Genomic DNA, 24,489 nt, shown 5'->3' with positions numbered 1-24,489 from the left:
TAAGCCTTCCTGGGTAATGGAGTTTGTGCGCCCCCACGGAGCGAGTGAGTGGCTTCCCCACACTGCGTTCTGGGGTTTGTAGTCAGGTGCAGCCAACACTGCAGGAACAGAGGTGGTAGTTTGGGGCGTGCTGCATGATGCTTGGCAAGATAATGTGCTTGGAAGTGAGGTGATGGCATAGGAGGGGCTCTAATGGAGACAGCTCTTGGAGCAATCTCTACCAGTCTGTGGGCACCCTAGTATCCCTTTCCCCGGCTCCCAATCTGGTCTCTTCCTAATTTGTCCTGCTGGTTTTGCAAAGGCAGTGGCAAACATGCATGAATGGCTTAGAACACACTGGCTCCCTCCAGATGGCCATGGGAGAAGTTGCTGCCATTCTGTGAGTACAAACTGTTGATAAACATTCAGTCATAGGGTGAACATGTGTCCTCTTTTACAGAGGACAGTCCTCTATTTGAACAGCTGCCAGGGGACTTTATGGTGGTTTCTACTGATTGGCTCTGAACGAATCTGTGTTATATAGTTCTTGATTAGAGATATCCCTTTGCTAGCTACTTCATCACTTTCCCAACTTGCTGTTGCTCCCTAGAGCGGCCATGCGTCTGCTTTTACAGAGGATAGTTGTCTGTTTGAAGGGCTGCCAGAGGACCATCCTCTATTTGAAGGCATCTTCAGTTTGAAGGATTCCCTTGTTTAAGTCCCGTTTAAAGATCAATAACCAATAACAGGTAGCACCTTGGCAGCAGACCGAACAGGCAGGCAAACAGGTCTCCTGGTCACAGTCTTCCACACGACGGTGTGATGTACTGTATTTCTATTTCAATTCCAATAATCATTTCTACACTTGCATCTCTACACATGGGAACATAAGAAGAGCCCTGCTGGATCAGACCAAGGGACCATCTAGTCCAGCATTCTGTTCGCACAGTGGCCAACCAGCTGCCCACAGGAAGCCCACAAGCAGGACATGAGTGCAACAGCACCCTCCCGCCCATGTTCCCCAGCAACTGGCGTACATGGGCTTACTGCCTCTGGTACTGGAGGTAGCCTATGACCATCAGGACTAGCAGCCATTGATAGCATTGACAGCAAATTCTAGGAATTTGTCCAACCCCCTTTTAAAGCCATCCAAGATGGTGGCCATCACTACATCTTGTGGTAGCAAATTCCTTTGTTTAACTATGTGCTGTGTGAAGAAGTAAATTAGCATATGCAATTTTTATGCAAACATGTCTCCTCTGTTTTGGTGATGCATTTCCTGTCTTTTGTGGGGGGGGGGATATTCATAGGGGGCTACCCTAGTAATAGTAAATACTAAAGGAGTGTGTTGACTGGTTCCCTGAAAGATCCTGCTATCTCCTTAACACATATCCACCAATGGGCCATGTGCACCATAGAGCATTTGCTGTGCATGGGGGAGTTGTGGTGATGGTTCTTAGCCATAGAAGACAATTTTATAAAGATGTGGACAGATTCAGGGAGAACAGCCCGATGGTTAGCTAAAAATAGAACCTCCATTTTCAGGGACAGTATATCTCTGATAACAGGTCTAGGGCGGTCGGCAAACAATCAAGGTTGCCCTGTACCTTCATGTCCAGCTTGTGAATGCCCAGAGCTATCAGGCTGGCTGTCACTGGATTAGATTCAGGGATGGGGGATGTGTGGTCTTCCAGATGTCAGTGGAGGCTGGTGGCTTCAATGTCAGTGGAACAGTAAATCTGCTCTGGGTTTCAGTCAGAATCAGTCAGAACTCTAAAGGAGCTATCCAAGGTGCAAAACTCTAACTCCCTTAGGGTTCTCACTGAAACCTGGAGTGGATTCACTGCCCCACTGACATGGGAGCCACCAGCGTCCAGTGTTCCTGCATGCTTTGGGCTAATCCAATTAAAAAGCCATCTAAGCTAAGTGGCCATTCCAACATCTTGTGGCAAAGAGTTCCATGGGTTGTTGCCCAGCGACGACCACCAACTCCACCACTGCTAAAAGATTTTTTGGCATGAGGATAAAACTGGAATTCATTTTATTGTGTAACTATATATAACAAAGAGCAGGCGGGGGGGAGGGAGTCAACAGACATCTTTAAAGTTCAGCTACAGGCATTGAGGCAGAGGATACACTTTCCTTCAGATCCAAAAGTAAACCAAAGCAATTTCTTCTTTTTTGTTTGCTAAAGTCTAATGCTAATCTTTCCTGTCTTCCCAACTGTCTACAAAGTGCAAAGAAACGCTTTAACTAAATCCCAGAATTAACGTCCTTCAGTCTGTGGAAGGGTGCTCTGAAGCAAAGAAAAAAAGAATGGAAAAAAGCTTATTTGTTCTTTACAAACAAAAAAATGACAATTATGTACAAAAAAGCACACACAACATAAAAAATGTATGAAAGGTTCCGTTTTGCACCCGTGTATAAAAGTGTCTTTGTGCAAGTTTTTCTTTCTGAATTGCCAAGAACTCCACATTCCAAATGGCTCTTCCATGGCTGGATTTCGCCCCGCTCCTCCTCCCCTTACTCGCTGGGCATTCAGTTTGGGTTTCCCCCCACCCACCCCTCCTCCTCCTCCTCCCCAGATCCTCCCAGTATCCATACAGGTAGAGTTTCATCTTCCTCCTTGGAATTTGTTCTTTTTTCCTGCTTTGTTACTGAGGACCTGAAACAAAAGGAGGTAGGAAAGGCATGTAAGGGAGGGACAACAATTTAGGGCCAAAGGAAGGGTCAGGTAGAAGCCAGTCTGTGGATACTGACAAGATAAGAACTACACACACAGGGATTTGCTGGAAAAGACAAAGTTGTTGACTTATGAATGGATTTTGTGCCATGATAAAAATATATATCTCGCATTGAATCCAATATTAGTCCTACTTAGAGCAAACCCCTCAAAATGAATGGGACTTCAGTTAGTTATGAATTGCTGCTTTTGGTGTGTGTACACATCTCCTACCTTCTCTCTGGTTTACAGGTCTGGCAGGTTTTTGCATTGGTTCAAAAACCTGTAAAACCTATTTGAACAGAGACAACAGCAGGGCAAAAGAAATGTGTATACATTCCATGTGAAGCACTTCCTCTCTCAACTTCTTTAGCTCTCCTAAAAACTATTAGCTATCTTCAGCCTTGGTCACTCTGCAGTATGACAGACGAAACCTGGGGAACTGGCTGAGTGTGCATGTATGTAAACTTTGTTGGAAAGTGGTTATATAAGCATACATATTCTTAATATAATATAAATGCTCGGTCATGATGTTCTTCAGGTGGCTTTTATAATGGTAAAACTATAGATAATGACAAGCATTTACAGAGAAAAACAAGTCTGAATATTTCTTGGGCAGGCAGGGGCTAGTTTATCCAGAAGAGTTAACCCATCCATTTCTAAGCAGAAGAACAAACTTCAGGGGTTAGAACAATGGTTCATATACTCCACTCTCCTGCCTCTGACAGTAGTCAGCTCTCAGATGCTTTATAGAAGAAATGCTGAAGAAGTAATCGAGAACTCCAGTCCCTGCTGGTCTGTTATGTGCCACGAGGATGCCGCTGAAAACAGTATCCCTGTGATACAGCCCCCGGATTCATCACATTGGGAGTGTCCCCACCTCTGTCAGTGGCAGCCCAAGATATGGGAAGCGGCAGAAGGGGAAGTCACATCCTGATGAAGTCACATCACAAGATACGTGCTAGGGAAGGATAGACCTCGACACTCTGTCCCCACAGTATCATCTCTCTCTCTCTCTCACACACACACACACACACACCCTGGTGTTCAAATGCCATTTTCAGCGGCATCCCCATGGTTCTGCCCTCCAACTGGATTGATCCTCACGAGAGTGTGGATATCCTTCAACAGTCCAGATAAAATGTTTCATCATGACAGGCCTCTCTTTTCCCCCTTTTGCTTGTCCCTTTTTTGTACGTACCATCCACATTCCGGACTTGAGGATCCTCCTCTTCTGTTTCTTCTTCATTCAGCTCTTCATCATCTTCATCTTTAAAAAAAGTGTGTGGGGGGGAGAAACAATTCAGGAATTGTAGAACCACATTTTCTACCAAGACATCACCTGCTTAAGGACATTTCTGACATCGGGGCTTGAATTAGGAAGGGTTTATACAAGGTCAGACTATTGGTCCATCTAGTCGAGTATTGCCTGCTCTGACTGGCAGATCAAACAATTTGTCCATTTAAGCCAGCATTATCTACTCTGACTGGCAGCACTGCTTTCTAGGGTCCCCAGGCAGGGGATTTCCACATTTTCTCCAACCTGACCCATTTTGGACTGGAGATGCTGGGGGTCGAACCAGGGACCTTTCTGTATGCAACTCATGTGCTATTCCTAGGGATGGGAAAGAAATAGCTCCGTGGCAGTATCCAGGGATATGCTGTAACATTAGAACACATGGCAACTGCAATATAAAAACAGTGGACTTTAGCCACAGGCTGGAGAAATCCACAATGGATATAAATTAGTTCAGATTTCTATGAATCTGACCTGTGGATTCCACAGTGGACTGGCTTTGTCTGAGTCCTGCGAATTTATGAACCAGGTTGTTGTTCTTTACTTTGGGGGGATTTGCGCAATTGCATTCGTGCAAGTGTGCATGAACTAATGCTCACTTGTGCAAATGCACGTTTGCAGATGAACAAAATTATCATGCAAAAAATCCAGTTCCGTCAATGAACAGATGACAAAAAGAAAGATGCCTGACAATCCACAAAACACAGTTGGAATAGATTTAATCAAATTTGTACATCCCTAACCACAGGGCAGGTACAGAGGTGAATTAGAGCTCAAGGGAATTTGCTCCCCCAAATCCTCCATTATGAATGCTCTCCCTATATTATCTGCCTGCTCAAATATTTACTGAGCAGTAATCAGATATTGAACAAACTGCATTTGATGACCTCCCCCTCACCCCACCATTCCCACCCTGTATATTTGATGGCAACATTTGAGAAGTGCACGCAGTTAGCATGCAATGGTATTTAATATTATTTAAGAGTTGACATGTAATGGTAGTATTGGTGGCTGAGACATAAAGGTATATATCATTGTGTTTTTCACACTTTTTAAATTCCTCATTACATTTTGTCACAATTTTCCTTGGTCTGAGCAATTTGACGTTCAGGAGGGACTGAGCTCTCAGACTATCTGTCCCTGCCACCCAGACTACCATCTCTGACCATAGTTTCCCCCATCAAAAGGGTCTGAAGATATGAAACCTCATATTATTCTTCCCAGATGTTAGTGGGTCCTAATTCACCCAGCAGTGTGAAGTACAAATGATAATTTCTCACACTAAAGGATGCCAAGTTATCATACCTGCTTCGAAGTCAATGCTTCTCAAGGCTTCTGTGACATTTTCCAGATCTACGGTGAAATAGTCCATATTTTCAAAGCCTTGTTCAATCTTCTCCAACTGAGCTCCCTTTGATGCATCCACAATTCTAGGGAGAAAACATAATGGAAAATGACTTTATTTTCTTCCTTCCATTAGTGTGTTTCAGTGCCGTACCCGTGGCTTTTATTCTGTTGTTTTTCAACAGCTTGCATTGTGTTGCTTTATATGTTGCTGTAAACCAGGCATGGGGAACCTGTGGCCCTCCAGATGTTGCTGGACTACAACTCCCATCACCCCTGACCACTGGCCATGATGATAATGACTGTATGTTACGAAATCTGGTACCTTGCCTTGAAGGGGCGATTGTACCCTAAAACGTAGTATATAAGATCAGGTAATAAATACAAATAAATGAATTTATCATGTGCTAAGGGAGAAACGATGTCTGTTCAGGCACTCAGAGAAAAATCATGCAGTAAAAGGGGTCCAATTTGGCCAAGTTCTCACAGCACACTGTATGATGATTCATCTGTAGCTTTCTGTCCACAGGAGTATTGCAGCTCAAGAAACCATCAAAATAACACAGCCCATTCAAAGCTAGTCAGCTTTGAAATGGAGCCTTGTATTTAAGCTTTCAACCAGAGGGGCCTTCGTATTCGGACCCCTGTGTTCGTCATTGAGAACAGCTATAATACCATTTGCACAAGGAAGTTGCAATTTAGAAAAATAAGTCTCAGGACTTACGTTTTAATGAGCTGTTTGGCAGTCTGGAATGAGAAGAGAAGAAAGACACAGAGAGAGAGAGCATTAGTGCATAAAGACAGTTCTGTTTAAAATTGGTCTCAATTTCTACTTGGGTTGATTGATTACATTAGTATCCTACCCTTCCTCCAAGGAGTACAAGGCAGCGAACCTGCTTGTTCCATCTCATTTTGTCCTCGCAACAACCCTTTGAGGTAGGTTAGACTGGGTGATAGTAACTGGCCCAAAGTCAGCCAGAGAGCTTCCCCGCTGAAGGGGGATGTGAATTTGGGTCTCCTCAGTACTAATCAGGGCAACAACTGTCACTCACTGTGAGAACGTGTTTTGTGCCTGGAGAAGTATGGTTACATAGTGGCTGATAAAGTCCCCGGCTCAAATCTCACCTCTGCATGGTGTCGGTAGGAATCTCTAAGCATGGGTGCAATCCTATGCATGTTTAAACAGAAAAATACAATTCCCAGCATGCCCCAGCCAGCCATGCTGGCTGGGGCATGCTGGGAATTGTATTTTTCTGTTTAAACATGCATAGGATTGTGCCCTAAGCTATTATCCGCCTCAGACCTCTGTCTGTAATACTGACCTACCTTACAAGGTTGCTGCAGGGATTATGGCGATAACGTATGCAAGCTCAGCGGTTACAGAAAAAGTATTTGGACCTATTACCCAGGGCAAGGGTGGGCAACACCCAGCCTGCAGGCTGCATGCGGCCTGCCAGGGGGAGTATTGTGGCCCTCACTGGGTCCCCCACCCCACTGGCGCAAGGGGCAAGCTCGGGGGTTGTGCCGCCTGAAACAGCAGGTAGAGAACTGGGCTTGGATCCGCGAGAGGTCAGCTCAAGGCTTGCGGTGCCTTGGATGTATTGGCCTTGTTCTGGCCACAGCTCGCCTTTCGCTAGCCGGGAGGAGTCGTTTGGCTCACCATGAGAAAGGCAGCCCCTGCCTCCTCCTCCATGGACTGAATGGCCGTCTCCACCAGCTTGCTCGACTGCTCCAGCTGATCTTTGTACTGGTGGATGAGGTTCTGCATGAACCCCACCTTCTCGTCTTGCTCCTTGGAGACGCGCTCCAGCAGCTCCCTCCTCTTCTCCTCCAAGACGGCAATGAGGGCTTCGAACTTAACACACAAGGCCTGCTTGACCAGCTGGCTGTTTTCCTGCCAGGGGAGGAAGGAAGAAATGAGGGAAGGAAGGAAGGAGCTATTGCCACAACTAGGTGGACATTAACAGCAACAACAACAGCAATAGTAATGTTCCTTTCTTTGATTTATACCCTGCCTTTCTACCAAAAAATGGCACTCAAGGTGGCAGTTTCCACTTGTGGGCATCCATTTGGCACTCATTCATATGTGGCCTGATTATTTGTTCAGGGGAAGGGCCGTAGCTGTGTCGCATGCGGAATGTCCCAGGTTCAATACTAAGTGTCTCCAGGTTGGCCTGGGAGAGACACTGCCTGAAACCCCGGAGAGCCGCTGCCAGTCAGTGTCAACTACATGCCCCCAACCTGGTGCTCTCTAGATGTGTTGGACTGCAAGGCCCATCGTTCCCAGCCGGCATGGATGATACGAGATGCAGTCCAACGTGTGTGGAGGGCACCAGCCAGGGAAGGCTGGGGTAGACAATGGTGATCTCGATGGACTGGTTTGTATAAAGTGACTCCCTGTTAGTAACCCTAACCCTAACCCTATGCTTGGCTGGCGGGGACATGCTGGGAACTGTAGGAGATTTTTCTGTCTAAACATGCATAGGATTGCACCCTGAAAGATTCTCCCAGGGACTTCTAGGGTGGCTAATACTCATGATCAAACCAATGGCAATAAAACCAAGCCAGCAACAGAGACAGTGCCGACTAAAATGCAGGAGCAGCAAAGTCACAATGGTGACAGACTTCAACACAGCAACTCAAGGCAACAGCTTGTTGGAAAGGCACATTCGGTTTTGTCTTCCTAGGGAACACCAGCGAGAGAATTTCAACTGGATTTGATGTGGTGTGGGGTTCCAGAGACCGGGCGTTACCACCGAGCCCCCCCTCTCATTTTGTCGCTCCTGTTTTGGTGCACCTTTGTTCCTGAGCCGTGGTCCAAATGCTCCCCGCTCCCCTTTATGCTTGATGTCAGCTAGTGATATGTTGTTTTATCCGGTGTCATTTTTTAAACCCACTTTTTAATTGATTGATATGCATTATCTAGTTATAATCCTTACAACAGCCCTGTAAGGGAAGACAGCATTATCATCCCCCATATTACAGATTGGGGTGGGGGGAGGGGGGACCGAGGCTGGGAGGGAGCAGCTTGCCTAAGGCCGCCTGATGAATTCATGGGGGAGGGGAGATTTGAACAGGAGACGTCTTTAAACAGGAGATAGCTCAGTCTTGCAGCTATTATGCTCTACCAGCTTTCAAGTCCCACATTTGGGACACTGAATTCCCTCCGCCCTGGGCACAGATCTAAATTTATTTTTTATTATTACATTTATATCCTGCCTTTTTACCTCTCGCAAGAAACCCAAGGCAGCTCACATAGTCCCCCTCCTCTCCATATTATCCTCACAACAACCCAGTGAGGTAGATTAGGCTGAGAGTGAATGGCTGGCCCAAAGTCACCCAGCGAGCTTCATGGCCGAGTAGGGACTAGAACTTGGATCTCCCGCATTCCAGTCCAGCGCACTAACCACTACACCACACACTGGCTCTCGGGCTTCCCTGAACCTGGCACCCTCCAGATGTGTTGGATCACAACTCCCATGACACCTGGCCACTGGCTGGGGATGATGGGGGTTGTAGTCCAACAAATCTGGAGGGCCCCTGGTTGGAGGAGGCTGATCTAAATTAAGTAGACGTCTCCCGGCCCTGCTTTAGCGCTCCTCCCTGCCCAACACCTGCACCATCAGCCATGGCCCAGGCTTGGGTTTCCCTTCCGCCGCTCAGATTTCAGAGGGTTCAGCCGTTTGTCACATTCCTCACCTCGGTGGTTTTGCACGACTCCTCCAGCTGGCTGATGATAGTCTGGACTCTGTCGTTCCCTGCCACCAGCATAGAGATGCAGTTGGTCAGCTCTGTCTGCAAGAGAAGAGGATAAAAATAGGACTGAATTCATAGGCCCCCTTCTCCCTCTGAGTCAGAGGCAAGCAGTGGTCCTCCTTCAGAGCATGGTGGGAGTCGAGCAGGATGGCTGTGGAAATAGAAGGTCCAACTGGGGAGACAATGCTACCCTTCTAGCAGGGACTTGTGATAGGAAGATGGCCTGGATTTGCTTCTTTTCCTTTTCCCTCCCCACCCCTTTTTCCTTTTGTGTCCTGTCCGGCAACGCTGGGGGGCATTTGAAAGAGTGAGGCAGGGCCTCCTAAGGAAACAGGGGAAGTGGTTAGGAAGACGAGCCCAGTGGCTGCTTGTGCCGTGCCTGTGCCCGGAGGCCGTGTGCCACTCCCTTTCTCCATGCCCTCTTGTCTGTCCCTGAAAATTCAATATAACATAGACTGGATGGCTTGTGAAGTCCTCTTCACATGATCCTTTCAGTCCATGGCAGACACGTGATTTTAGTCTGTCTGTTTCTGACTCCTCATCACATGCTGAAGTTGGCACAGATTATCTTTTGACACCCGGTTGCTTGGCGCAGGCTGGCTCAAAACTGCAACTGCCAGGGGCCAAAAGGGTTTTCTGAACCGGCACTCATGCTGAGAACAAGCTGTGCACAGTCCAGCATGGGCTGCTTGTGCAAACTGGCCTTGGTGTGATTCTTTTGTCATGATCATGGCTCTGAGCTCAACACACATTTATCACATCAATGCTGAATCTGCTCTCTGATAGTTTTGGGGCAAAAGATGTGTGAGCTGAATTGTGGCAAAGCGATTGAGCAGTCACTTATCACTGTATGGCAACTTACACCTTGCATACACGTGCACAGATCCAGTTGAGCCACATTGTTAAAAGGCAACTGGATCTTGGCCCTAATTCAATGCATCACTTGGACGGTGGGGGCAGTGCAGGCTGGTGGCTCCGATGTCAGTGGGGCATGAAATCCTCTCCAGGTTTCAGTCAGAACCAGTCAGAACTCTAACGGAGTGGAAGCACCTTGGAGTTCTGACTGGTTCTGACTAAAACCTGGAGCATATCCACTGCCCCACTGACATTGGAACCACCAGTCTCCACTGGATGATGAGTAGTGGGACATGTGCATCTCTTTTGATTTAGGGTGGCCACTTATGAATCGCCCCAATAGAGGAAATGCATCACCAGAAAAGAACAAAAGAGGACATCTATTCACATAAAATGTGCATGTCCTCATTTTTACCTACGGATGCAAATTTAGAAATGATTATAATTTAAATAGAAATACAGTACATCTCACGATAGTGCGGATGACTGTGACCAGGTGACTTGTGGGCCTGCCTGTCCAGTCTGCTGTCCAGGTGCTAACTGTGGACAGGCAACAGTTCTGATGGTCCTTTATCTTTAAACTGGAATTGGAATGGGCAGCTTTTGAAAGAGCAGATGCCTTTAAATAGAGGACAGTCCTCTGTAAAAAGAGGACACATGGCTATCCGAATGTGATTACAGTGTGGCAAGGACTCCCTCTCTGCTGCTTTTTGCCTTTTCAGAGGTGGCACAAAGAATCACTGATGGCTGCGTCAACAGCCAGGTTCAGAGAAAGGGCCCATCCAAGATGTTCGGGGAAAGACCTCCACCCCTCAGGCCTGTTCGCAGCTGCTCCCCTGGGAATGAATGCCCTTCTGGGGCCCCATCACCACCGAGGGCTTCGTGGCTCTTCAGTGACTCTAAATATAACCTGCCAGTGACTGCTTGGGAGCTGGAGTCATCTGTGTATTCATGCCGGCTGTGTTAGGGGTGAGAGGCTATTCCTGAAAGGTGCAGCGCAGCCGAACGATTCCAATCGCCTCTCAGCCCAAACGGGAGATGCTCCTTCATGCCCAGAGACCCCACTGCCAAGCGACAAGAGGCGTGAACCCTTCTGAGGTCAAGGAGTGGAACCCTTTGCCCTGCCGTGAAGTGCCACGTTTCATAATGTGCCCTCTATGGCTCTAATGCAGTGGGTTGGTTTTCAAACTGGGCTCCCGGAAACTCCGAGACGTCTCAGAGAAGATCAGAAATGGTGGGAAAGCTACTGCGGAAGACAGTTTAGGCACCACTACTGATGAGAGTTGAATTTCACATATATTTTTGCCACCAGGAAAAAAGGCTTCCTCACCTTTACTTTTTTTTTTTTTCCAAATTGCCTGGGTGGGGGGGCTTAAAAAGGGTGCAGAATGTTTGCAGTGGGAGTCACTGTTGCCCAAACAACTGGCCCGGTGCTCCCTCAGACACTAAAATCACCACATCATAGCAAAACTGGAAGTGTTGGCCTGATTGCCTTGGTGATGGGGATGTCTTCCCTCCCTGACACCCATTCAGAGCAAGGGTAAAGTAAGCAGGTTTCACATGCCATCGCTCAAAAGTGTCACACAACAAAGTCTGTTTGATGACATGGTGCCATATCCTCTTCCTCAGGACATGATCCTGTGATTGGGATCGTACGTGAAGGAGAAAGGAAGCAAGCAGCCCTGTTACATGTTTTAAAAACTGCACCGAAGCAACAGCAGATTGGAGGAATAGTACTGGCTACAGGTCAGGGTGGCCAGGTGTGGCCAGGTGTCCTACTTTACAGAGGACAGTCCTCTATTTGAAGGTGTCCTCTGTTTGAAGGACTGTCAGTCCCAGTCTGTTTGAAAAATAAAGAACCTAAGAAGGGAGAGCAGGGCCTGAAAGTTGCCCATCCACAGGTAGCACCTGGACATACTTTCTACCCTGAAAATGTTTACAGGTAAACTGCCTGTACTGCCATGCTGCCCATTTTCCCCTCTACTGTACAGTCCCGGGGGGGGGGGGGGCGGAGTTAGGTATGTTTTGGGGGTGCCTTCTCATGTTCTGCTTGGGGACAGGAAAGGCCAACAGACTCAGCCACATGAGCAGCGTGTGCACCCAGAATATAATAAGCCCCAGAAACCTTCACATAACAGCCTCCCCCAGCCGGACACCCTCCAGCTGTGTGGGACTACAACTCCCATCATCTACAGCCAACGTAAGGTGGATGAATGGAGACTACAGCTGCCATCATCCAAATCGTGCAGCGGGGTGTGGGACTACAACTCCCACAAGCCACAGTCAGCATAGTGAGGATGATGGATTCTGTAGTCCAGCTGGTTGGGAAAAGCTGATCTACAACATGCAGAGTTTCCATGGCAGATTCTTAGGAGTTCCTCTGCAGACCAGCCAACATGGGAAAGAGTTCACGGAGGTGGTGTGGTGTGGGATACAAAGTCCTCAAACAGCGGGGCTTTGTCTTGCTTGTACCTTTTGTCCCTGAAAGACGCTTTGGAGAGGTGCCACTTCGCAGTCTTTGTGAGCCCCAAAGACTTTGCACATGGAGCAGGTGGGCACCTCACAGGTTAAGCAGTAGATATTGATCTTCTCGTCTTCGTGCTCCTTGCACATTGGGTGGTTTCCCTTCTTCAGGGGCCGGCTGGAGAAAACACAAGAGAAGCAAATTGGGCCGTTGAGGGATACAGCGGAGCAGAGTGGTTAGAGCAGCCTCCCCCAAGCTGGTGCCTCCCAGATGTGTTGGATGCAAGTCCCATCATTCCCAGCCAGCATGCCCAACAGGGATGATGGGACTTCCAGTCCAACACATCTGGAGGGCACCAGTTTGGGGAAGGCTGCCCTCTTCTCATTTCATAATCTCTCCGTGTGTGAGAGAGAATGAAACAGGAGTTAACGTGTGGGTTCGTTACACTGAATTCACGACTGTTCAGGTGAATGGGGCCTATTTTCTCATCATCAGCATCCCCTCATCAGTTTGCGCGTGGGTATAAAACACAGCCCAACTCCATCAGAGTCATCACAGGTGTGACAGGTTTGGTGTGAATGTAATGGAGCCCAGACTGTTCTCTTCTTACAGTAGGAATTGGACAGACTTCCACCTCATCTCTAATATTAACCTCCCCACCGAGGTTATGTTTAGACCTTGCTTCTGTGTGTGCCAAAGGGTCCGAAAAGCTAGCTTGGTCTATGCAAGCCCGTTGATTTTATTTTGGGAAGCCAGCGCTAGTTTTTTTCCTTCTGGAGAGGACTTATGATGACACCCCCAAAGTCTCATCAGCAACACCTCCTCTCCTATATTCAGACACCTCTCTAAGCCACCCATGTCCCCAAATGGAAATGGATTCATCCATGTATGTGTGTCCGTTTCCACTGCAGCAGCCTCAACCTGTCCTTTTGCACTTTTTAATCAATTCGCAAACTGAAAGTCAGTTATCCTCTGAAATTTTTACTTCTCTGAATTTTGTGATGGAGTTCTCTCATTAAAAAAAATGGGTACAAGCAAGTGTACATTGAGGAAAAGTGCACAAAAAAGTGTATATTAGTGAAAATAACATGGAAAATGCATTATATAAGGAAAACCTATGTCTATATTAGGCAACATTGCATACAAAAATACAGGTGTTAGGAAAAATGCACATAAGAATGTGTACAAATTTTCATGCAAACATTTAAAGAAGTATTCCCAAAGTTCAAGATGAACTGAACTCAAGATTGGGAAAATTTTAAGTTCATGATGAACCAAAGTTATGACTGGAAAATGTCAAACAGAGAACCTGAAATTGACAGATTCTCCGATCCTTACCTTGATATTTGGTTGGCCAGTGTTGGAAACACTAGATCACCCTTTCCCAAATGTGGGTCCTCAGATGTTGTTGGACTACAAATCCTATCACCCCAGCTATAATCCCCATCGCCATTGGGGATGATGGGATTAGAAGTCCCACATTTCTGGAGGAGAACAGGTTGTTGTTTTTTTTATTCAACTTTGCAGACGACCCCTTTTGGAGCTGTATATCCCCCTCCCCAGACCTTGATGTTTAGCAGGTGCTAAGGTTTTCTCTTCATGCTCCCTCCATCCCTCCCGGTCATTGCCAACCCTCCCTGACACTGTGGACTCCCATCTTGGTGGTGGGCAAAATCCACTGGGGACAAAGGAAAAGAAACCAGATGTATTCATTAATTACAGACTGCTTCCTCCTGGCCCCAGGGGCTAAGAATGCTTCCCTCAAAAGACAAGAGGAAAACAGCGGTTCACACAAACCTGGAATATTCCTGCTTGTAGATATCAATTATATTCTCCACCAACAGATTCCTCTGGAGGCCGTAGACTCCGTGACGGTCCAGGATGACTTCATGGCGGCAGGAGGGACAGCGGAACCGCCCCCCTGATATGGTGGTTCCCCGGGTCGTTTGCCAGTATGGGTTAGCAGCCTACAGATGCCATCAACAACGTAAGGGCAACGGTCAGTCATCTTGACAAGATGCAACCCCCCCACCCCCCCAGCGCCTAACCCTCTCAGCTTGGGAACAGCAGTATGAGAGCTCAGCTATTTAAGTATCATTAGAATCATCCATCAAGCAGCGCCCTCTTAAGAGGGATTCATAGTTGTCCATTCTGATAGGACTGGAAATCCCCCGGCGTGCTTTGCACCTGTATCAGAGAGCTCGTCACTGGAAAACTGGCCAACATCAACGAACCAAAGAAATGCTCCGACCCCAGCCTCTTTTGGGACCTGTTAGAACAACAAGCCCTTTTTTCAGGGCTGGATGTTGGTGGCTAAAACTAAGCTTTTAATTTGGTACGTATTATCCAGTCTGATTTTTATTTGGGTAGTTTCCGCATCTTTTTAGATGGCCCCTCAGCCCTAGGGAGAGAAGCTGAAGTAGAGATCCAGAAAAATATATATCTTTTAAAAGAAATGTACATTTACAAGATTGTGTATCCCTAATTTATGGACATAAGAACATGAGAATAGCCTTGCTGGATGAGACCAAAGTCCACCTTGGCTCAGGAGAGATTTCATTTCCAACAGTGGCCAGACAAATGCTACTGAAACAACAAAAGCAGGCGTGGTGAGATTTGTTCCCTAGTAGATACAGTATGTGAAGGTAGACTCTCTCTGGGTATGGAGGTGCCATTTTAACTTATCATATTAGGGTGTCAACTTAAGCATCACCAAAAAAAAAAAAGGGAGATGAATCACCAAGACAGGAAAATAAGGGAATAGATTTGCATAAAATCTGCATATACTAATTTATATTTGTAGTGGCCATCTTGCTGCAGTGTGAACTCCATGTGTGGTGTGAAGGACTTTCTTTTGTCCATCCTTTTTGTTGTTGTTGTCCATCCTTAGCCTTCTGCAAATCAGCCTCCTCAGGAGATCATGAGATAAGGTGTTCCCTTGAACCCTTGATCAACTGTCAGCCGGATCCTGTGCAGATTTCAAAGGGTTTCAGCAAAGCCTACATAGAAACGGGCTGCTAGCTGCCGTGTACAGCTGAGCACCGATCCTACTACGTTCGAATTACAGGTCTGTTTCCGTCTTGCACACCATTCAGTTAATTTCGGAGAAGCTTTTGGGGGCTGCATTTCAGTGGGGTGGAGGGTGGGCAAAGGCAAAAGGGGCAAGCTAAAAATACCCCAAATACCAGCATATTTTAGCTGAAAGCTCTTAGTGCCAGGAAGTAAGTCTTTAAGAATAGGAGAAAAATGGCACAAAACCAGGGAAACTACCAAATTTCCGCCATGCATTAAAAACGTGGTTGTTCAGGCAGGCATTTGGGGTAGCTAAGGGTATTTTAGAAAACGTTTTTATTGTAGAATGTTATTGTTTAAACTGTTTTATTATATGCTGTACATCACCCAGAGTGGCTGGGTGACCAGCCAGATGGGCGATTAATAAATTTAATAAATAAATAAATGAATGATTGGTGGTTGGGGGGAAGGGGGTGGGGCCAGAGAAAGGGGCGGGGGCTTCTGAGGAGCCTCAGAGAACCAGACTGGGACTCCTGGAGGGCCAGATTTGGCCCCCACACCTAAGGTTCTGCATCCCTGTCCTACAGGTATTAACCAGAACAATGAATTTGTGTTGGTCAAAGCCTAGCTTTTGACCAGCTTTCCCCAGCCTGGTACCCTGCAGATGTGTTGGACTACAACTCCCAGCATGGCTGGCCAGGGGATGCTGGGAGTTGTAGTCCAACACATCAGGAGGGCACCACGTTGGGAAAGGATGCTTCAGAAATCTCCTTCCCTAGCAAATGGTCCCTAGGAAAAACATACATAAGAGACAATTTGCCACCTATTAACCAATCCCAGGTCTGCTGCCTGAGGAGACTGTATTATTTGTTTTAACAGGCCGGACTCAGTGTCAGAAGTCCATACCGGATACTCGCTGGCTTCCAAGATGTGCATCTCGTAAAGACCACCAGCTCTTGCCTGTTGATATTTTTAACTGTATGTTTTCCCATGGGATGGTTCTCCTCCTCCACAAGGATATTAATCCCATGTTTGTTTGTTTGTTTAAAAATGTAATAAATGGCAAGTGTTTTCCACACAGCATGGTACACACATGGCTGGGTTTTCCTAGACGGAAGCAATATCTGTCTGGAGGAAGCCATCTTGTGAGAAGTAGGGTGGCCCCATGCACTCCTTTACAGAGGAGAGTCCTCTGCTTGAAGGGCCGTCAGAGGACATTATTTCAAGGCATCCCCTACTGGAAGGGCTGCCCATTCCATGTCCAATTTACAGATAAAGAACCAGAAGAAGGGAGAGCAGCAGGGGCCATGAAATTGCCCCTCAGTTGTTAGCACATGAACAAGTAGACTGAGACACAGGTCACCTGGTCAAAGTCTTCCCCACTATGGTGAGGTCTGTATTGTATTTATAATTTAATGCAATTCAAACTGCATCTAAATATGCATCTATACACAGGATGTATTTATGGAAATGTGTGTCCTCTTTGGGGGTGATGCATTTCCTCCTTTGTGACAATGTGTAAGTGAGAAGAAGCCCTTGGTTATAAACAATCAGTGTTAGGTCTGGCTTCCCTTTCAACAGGCACCACTGACCCTGACTCCCTCCCGCTTCCCCCAATTGCCTGCCAAACTATAAGACCTTTGGAAAACGTCGATCTCTCTTCCAGCAAACAGAAGCCAATTTCTCATCTCTACCCCTGGGCTTTCCTTCCTGTCTCTCCTTATTTTGTTGCCTTGGAGATCCAGCAACAACTGTCAACATCGTTTGGGAAGGCTGCGTCACAAGTAGAACAGGCACTAAGGGACCAGTGCCCTTATCATCTGGTTCCTAGCCAAAGTGCCTTTTGGGGAAGGGAACTGATTCTCTTGCGAGCTGATTCAAGTGTGTTCCCCAGGAATCAAAATCTGGTGCGTGTGTTTCTTTGAATATGCAAGGGGATAAGACACTTGGCAAACACGAACTCAGGCTGCATGGTACCATATTTTTTTAAAGTGAAAAATATTTCACAGTCATGACCATTTCATTAGACTTGACTTAAATATTAAAATCAGTTACATTTACACCCTACTTGTTTTCTTGTAATTTCCACAACTATGCCAATAAGTTCCTGAAATGCAGTGCATTCATTTTCCATTGCTTCTTTAGGGTGGCCACGTGTCTCTTGCTTTACAGAGGACAGACCTCTGTTTGAAGGCATCCTCTATTTGATGGGCTGTCTCCTCCAAGTCTGGTTTAAAGATAAATACTCCTCAGAAGCAAGAGCAGCACTGGCCTTGAAGTTGTCAATCAACAGTTAGCATATGAACCATAAACTGAGCCACAGACAGCCAGGTCTTCTGGTCACTGTCTTCTCTGCTAAGATGAGGTGTATTGTATTTCTGTTCAAATTATAGTAAGTATTTCTAAATTTGCATCTGTACCTGTAACTTTTATGCAAACCTGTGCCTCCTTTTGTCCCCATTTTTGGTGATAAGTGGCACTCATATATTTCTGAGTTCATTCACATGATCAGGCAGAAGGCAACGTATTTCAGAACATAGCCATTCTCTTCAGTGACGTAAAAGAACACTGAACTGTAGCTGTGGTGGTTGCCAGTAGCCAGAGATGGATGCTTACTTCATTAATTCCTGGAAACCTCAAAGGGTCTTGTGGCACCTTAAAGACCAATACGTTTATTCTGACATAACTTTCATGGACTAGATCCCACTTCTTCCCGTCCAAGAGAGCTGGTGCCAGAATAAATGTGTTCAGTCTTCAAGGTGCGACAAGATTCTTTGTTGGTTTGGCTGCAATAGGTGTCCCTGGCTCCCCCTCTGGAAATCCCAAGATTCCAGCACTAAGATCGGGTGGAAATGCATTTTGGTTTCAACATGAAAATGACAGAAGTGCATTCTGGGAGTGAGGGGTGTTCAGAGAATTGGGAGGTGGGGATAGAGAGCAGTAGATAACACTGTGATGGAGACCACGGTTCACTATATAAGCTCACTATATGATCTCTTGTTATTAGCCTAAGCAAGCTTACAAGTGCATAAGGCAAAGATTGCTGCCATATGTGCACATTCTTGGGAGGAAGTCCCATTGAACTCAGTGGGACTTGCTTTTGAATACACAGGCAAAGGACTGGCTGAAAACCATTTACACTTCCATTGCAGATGGCTTTAAGGGAAAGCTGATTTGGACCATTGTGAAAATACCCTTCCTCTTTCATCTGGCTGGTCACCTGCTGCCATTCCACCTGTTTCCCCCACGTAGCCCCCCAGCTCTCTCGAAGCAGCAGCCCAGCATTAGCAGCTTGGTTCTTATCAAATGCAGAGCATTCAAATCATGCCCACACCGCTACCCACCTTGGACAACGTTAGGGCACATACTGACCTGGAAGACGTCACTGGCGCATTTCCTGCAGAGGTTATGCTGGCAGGGTAAGATCACCACGGGTTTGGTGAACATCTCCAGGCATATGGGGCAGATCAACTGCTTCTCCAAATTCTCCATCGGGTTAGAGTCCCGGATGATGCTCGACTGGTAATCCATTGTTCTGTTTGGCGCTTCCCAATTAAATCCTTAGTGGAGACTCCACAGGAAATGTGGTACGGTCTTCTTCTGGGGCAGACCACACCTGGGCTCTTCTAGAATGGTGCGTCGTGCGTCGACTCTGAAAGCGAAGCCTTTGGGTTTCTGCACTTTGTCTGCCTCTTGTCTATTTATAGTTTATCTCGGAGAGTCACATGTGCTTTGGCTGGCAGAATCAGTTGGGAAGAGGGTCGTGTTTCCTAAAGGATGACATGCTGTCACATGGAGGGGTGTGGGTGAGGGGGTGAGCAATCGTCCCTCCAGAGAGAGGTCTGTAAACAAGGCTGAGGGGACAACGTGTTCGAAGGTTGGGAAGTCGACTTCCAGGGATGAATATTATTTTTCTCCCTCATACCCCCAGTGTCTTTTGGGACAAAGAAACTGGAGCTGCGGTTGTGTAAACGGGTCACACTTTTCAGGGAGTTAAACAAGCAACATGAGCCTTCCTCTGTCCCCCTCTTGCGTCCATAAAACCAAGGGTTAAACTCTAAACCACTCAACAAAATTGTTTGCTATTTCCAGCATGGGCTGCTGTCCTCTTCCAAGGGGTGACTCTTCATGTCTCACAGCCACTTTGCCCCAGCATCGCAAGTCAGACACTCTTTGTTCTCTGATTTGTGTATCCGCCCAGGGCAGACCTGTAGAATCTGTGGCCCACCAGCCTCAGTACAGCCAATCAGTTGGACATCCTGGCCTGCCAGGTACTGGAGGCCTCGTTTTCACAGTTCCAAGCAGGCAATCAAAACAGACTTCTCGACAGATTTACCATTTGATTTAGGGCATCCACTTATGAATCGCCCCCCCCCCCCAAAGACAGGAAATGCATCACCCCAAAAGAGGGCCCGCATTTGCATAAAAATGTGCATATGTTAATGTACGTGTAGAGATGCAAGTTCCGCAAATAATTATTGTGATTGAAATAGAAATATGGTATATCTGGCTGTGGTGTGGAAGACTGTGACCAGGCGACCTGTGTACCTGCCTGTCCAGGTGCTGTCCAGGTGCTACTTGGACAGGTGCTACCTGCAGTACAGGTGCTACCTGCAGTTCAGGTGCTACTTGTGGATGGGCAACCTGCTGTCCAGGTGCTACCTGCGAATAGGCAACAGTTCTAATGTTTCTTAATCTTTAAACTGGACTTGGACAGGGCAGCCCTTCAAATAGAGGATGCCTTCAAACAGAGGGCAGTCATAAGAACATAAGAAGAGCCATGCTGGATCAGACCAAGGGTCCATCCAGTCTAGCACTTTGCTCACACAGTGGCCAACTAGCTGCCCATGGGAAACTCACAAACAGGACATAAGTGCAACAGCACTCTCCCACCCACATTCCCCAGCAACTGGTGTACATAGGCCTACTGTCTCTGGTACTGGAGGTAGCAAAGAGCCATCAGGACTAGTAGCCATGGATGGCATTCTCCAGGAATTTCTGTAGCCCCCTTTTAAAGCCATCCAAATTGATGGCCATCACTATGTCTTGTGGTAACAAATTTCATAGTTTAACTATGCAATGTGTGAAGAAGTCCTCTGGCAGCCTTTCAGACTGAAGACTGTGCTCTGTAAAAGAGCACATATGGCCACCATATGCAGTGGAGCACCATACAAAGTTGGTGGACTGCATTTGCCTAAATTTCTCAAGGCAAACGGAAAGTGGCATCCAAAGGGTTATGTACATAGGATACTGCCTTATACCAGTCAAGACCATCAGTCCAGTATTGCCTACATTGATGGGCAGTGGTTCTCCAGGGGTTTGAACAGGTGTCTTTCCCAGACCTACCTGGAGATGGGAGGGATTGAACCTGGGCACTTCTGCATACAAAGCAGGTGCTCTAACACTGAACTATGGCCCTTCCACTTACAAGCAGTCTCTCATCCAGGCCCAAGTTTGCTTCAGTTAGTTAGTTAGTTAGTTAGTTAGTTATTGCATTTATATCCCGTTTCCTCTCCAAGGAGCTTGAGGCAACATGCATGGTTCTCCTCCCCCACCCACTTTATCCTCACAACAACCCTGTGCGGTAGGGAGGTTAGGATGAGAAGTAGTGCATGACTGGTCCAAAGTCACCCAGTGAACCTGCCCTGAGATCACACTGAATAGGCCTCATGTAAACACTAGCAAGTTTGCTATCTGAAGGATTGTCTGGACTTTGTCAAGGTGCACCAACAAACAGGGGCAAGAGTGTTTCATACTTCTCATTTTTACACTTCCACTGGGGGGGGGGGATGTGTCCTTCTTTAAAAGGTCAGTCCTTTATTTGAAGGTCTATCGGAGGCCGGTCCTCTATGGGAACAGCAGTCCAAGTCTGGTTTAAGGCACAATCCTATGCATGATTAGAGGGGGGGAAAGTCCTACAATTCCCAGCATTCCGCAGCCAGAAAAAATGACTTTTTTTCTGTCTAAACTTTCAAGGGATTATGCCCTTAGACATAAAGAAACCTAAGAAGTGAGAGTAGAAAGAGCCTCAAAGTTGTGCATCAAGACTAAGCACCTGGACAAAAGAGTAAATAGGCACACAGGTCCCCTGGTGGGATTTATTGTATTTCTATTTAAATTATAGCCGTTATTTCTAAATGTGCATCTATACATATAAATCAGTACATACAAATGTTATACAAATGTGCATCCTCCTTTGTCCCCTTTTCTGCTATGATACTCCCTTCTTCTGCTATGATACTCCAAACATGAGCTGGGGAAGATGCGTAAATGTGTGCTTCTTCTCAATGGACGTTACTGTGGAAGACCAAAAAGTGGAACACCAGGCACTCATGGATCCCTGTGTCCATGCTTCTAATCATGACCAAAGCTGCTCTTTGAACCTGGGGTGGCCAGTTCCCATGAAAAATACAATTTTCACAATAAGGAGGGTGGGGGGAACAGCCATTGTTGTTTCTTTGTCCCAGGAGCCTCTGCATCCTAAAATCATGTTGCATCCAGCAGAGACTAACCCAGTTAAGTTTGCTTAACTCCTCCTGCACCCCATCGACCAGTGGTGTAGTGGAGCCAGGGCTCACAGGGTGAAGCACTGGGACTCTTTAATTAGCAGGGACAGTGATGTCAGCTGCCATTCTCCTCAGACTTCCTTATTCCTTCTGAGCTTAGCTGCCATCCCCACAGTAGCTGGGGGTGGGTGAGCGTGGGAGGGAGGGAGGAATAGGGTGGCCATGTGTCCTCTGCTAGAGGAAATGCATCACCCCAAAAAATGACAGAAGAGGACACCAATTTCCATAAAACCCGCATATGCTAATTTATATGTATAGATGTACATTTAGAAATTATTATTATTATTTAAACAGAAATATAGCACATCTTGCCATGGAGTGGAAGACTGTGACCAGCTGACCTGTGTACCTGCCTGTTCTATCTGCTGCCCAGGTGCTAACTGTGAATGGTCAAGAGTTCTGATGGTTCTTGATCTGTAAACCAGAATTGGACAGGATAGCCCTTCAAATAGAGGACAATTGTCCGTAAAAGAGGAAACATGGCCACTATGCATGTTGACATTCAGATGTTTATGTTTTAACGGCATGGGCACAAGGAGGAGGCTGGAAGCTTTAACTTCTGGTTTCAATTAACCACAGTTTAGCATGTCATCTGCACCCTAAACTATGGTTTAATGTTAACTGTGGTTTATTGAAACTAGCCAGCTTCATAAACTATGGCTTGAAGGCTGCTTGTTTCAACAAACCACAGTTAAGGTTAATTACAGTTTGTTGTCTTTGGATGACATGGTAAGCCGTGGTTAATAAAAAATGGAAGCAAAAGCTTCCAAACACCTCACAGCCATGCTGGAGGAGGAAAGGGAGCTTGCAAGCCTAAGGATTGCAGCAGCTCATTCTCAGCATGCTAAACTATGGTTTAGCACAGTGGTTCCCAGATGTTGTTGGACGCTAACTCCTATCAACCCTGGCCATTGGCCAGGCTGGTTGGGGATGGTGGGAATTGTAGTACAACACATTCTAAGTTACCCCTCCCCCCCTGCTGCCCTTCTAGGTTGGGAACTACTGTGATGTCCAAATTGGTCCATTGGCTGTGCCCAGTTTTGAAAGTAATTACGGGTGGTCCAATGGGGATGACCTTTGAATTTCTACCACATGTGCCAAAACATCACGGGCCAATCCTGTATGGCAGAGCTTTTAAAAGGCTGAAAAGGTACTACCAAATTAGAGCCAGCTGGCCAAAGTGATCCCTATCATGAGCTAAGGTGATGCAGCTCCATTGACAGAACTCCGCTTGTTGTGCAAAAGATTGGAGCTGCAAAAGATTCAGTTCAAGGATGTTTGTAAGGGGAAAGGATTGTGCCCCATGTTGATGGGGTGCCGGGATGTGTGTCACCATTTGGACAACCCACCTGAGGAACCAAAATGGCTGAGGCCAAGGCCTGAGGCGTCGTTACCTCAGGGCAAGAGCACTGAGGCAACAACAAAGAGCCTTGGAAAAAGCAGACATGCCTATTACTCAACTTCAAGAGCAATTTGCTGGTACATATTTACCGAGGTCGATCCATGAGTCCCAGTAGAGAGATCTCACAATAAGCAAGAGGGAGTGGAACATCCCCAAATATTTCAGAGAGGGACAGCTGATTTCCCTGAAAAATAAGTGGAAGAGGTTACACTGGGTCCTTCAGGTTTCCAGAAAAAGATCTAGAACAAAAACATCCCTGTTTACAATTCCATGCCAACAAACTAAGACACGCCTCAAATCCCCGAGTGGGAGGAGCCCGGTTCTTTGACAGGGCAGAAACTGAATACATGGCAAGGAGACCCAAGGCTCCCCAGCCAGTGGGGAGTGTGTGTGTGGGGGTAAAATTACCTCTACTCTGTAATGCCAGTGGGAATCTAGGAATGGATTGGCTGATGCAGGCTGGAAAAATCTCCTTTCCCCTTGTGAAAATCACTAACCATTTGCAGTACTATCTTCTGCATTTTTATTCAATGTATGTCCTGCTGTGTTCAATGGGACTTAACTGTCAGGGGACTGTGCATAGAATTTCAGCCTTACAGCACAATCCCATATATTATTCAGAATCAGTGGAGGCTGGTGGCTCCGATGTCTGCGGAGCAGTGAACCTGCTCCAGATTTCAGTCAGAACTCTAAAGGAGCTATCCGTGGTGCTTTATCAGAAGTCTCCATCAGGGGCTTATTCAGGAACATAGTCTTCCTCAGGCCTTATTGACCAGTAAACCCTTGAAAAATGTATCTATTCAGGAAGTGAAACAAGCTTTCAATGCTATCAGTTATTAGAATGTGTTATTAGAGTGTGTTATACACCTTAAGAATTGTCTATAGGAGTTCCTGATGTATAGTCAAAACGGGAATATGCCTGGGATCCGTAGACTGATATAATGGATACGGTTGTTATGACATTAGTATGATTGTTTGTCTACCATCAAGTGCTTTATTTATAAACATTGAATAAAATTAATTGATATGATTGTATACCATCAAGGACTTTATTTATAAACACTGTATAAAACTATTTTATTGGTCTCGTGC

General features: G+C 46.5%; 1 protein-coding gene across 7 annotated transcripts in view; it reads right to left on the bottom strand.

The window, feature by feature from the left end:
* Positions 1-2,004: 2,004 nt before the first annotated feature.
* TRIM63 (tripartite motif containing 63) overlaps positions 2,005-24,489 on the bottom strand; it is a 48,327-nt gene continuing 25,842 nt past the window's right edge. For 4 of the 7 annotated variants that reach the window (XM_084815817.1, XM_084815811.1, XM_084815814.1 and 1 more), the window contains 9 exons: positions 18,802-23,581; positions 14,215-14,384; positions 12,426-12,594; positions 9,042-9,137; positions 7,003-7,236; positions 6,067-6,089; positions 5,304-5,428; positions 3,903-3,971; positions 2,005-2,644 (listed from right to left, as the gene is read on the bottom strand). In XM_084815817.1, the coding sequence (XP_084671943.1) occupies positions 2,634-2,644; positions 3,903-3,971; positions 5,304-5,428; positions 6,067-6,089; positions 7,003-7,236; positions 9,042-9,137; positions 12,426-12,594; positions 14,215-14,384; positions 18,802-18,960 (1,056 nt within the window). In that variant the 5' untranslated portion in view covers positions 18,961-23,581 and the 3' untranslated portion in view covers positions 2,005-2,633. The remainder of the gene's footprint in view (positions 2,645-3,902; positions 3,972-5,303; positions 5,429-6,066; positions 6,090-7,002; positions 7,237-9,041; positions 9,138-12,425; positions 12,595-14,214; positions 14,385-18,801; positions 23,582-24,489) is intronic. The other 3 variants (XM_084815815.1, XM_084815813.1, XM_084815816.1) reach the window with 2 other exon arrangements.

The sequence above is a fragment of the Heloderma suspectum genome, chromosome 10 (assembly GCF_057233095.1).
Source record: "Heloderma suspectum isolate Gila_16-S chromosome 10, 16-S_ref, whole genome shotgun sequence".
NCBI lineage: Eukaryota > Metazoa > Chordata > Lepidosauria > Squamata > Helodermatidae > Heloderma > Heloderma suspectum.
This window is presented reverse-complemented; position numbering and strand designations above follow the sequence as displayed.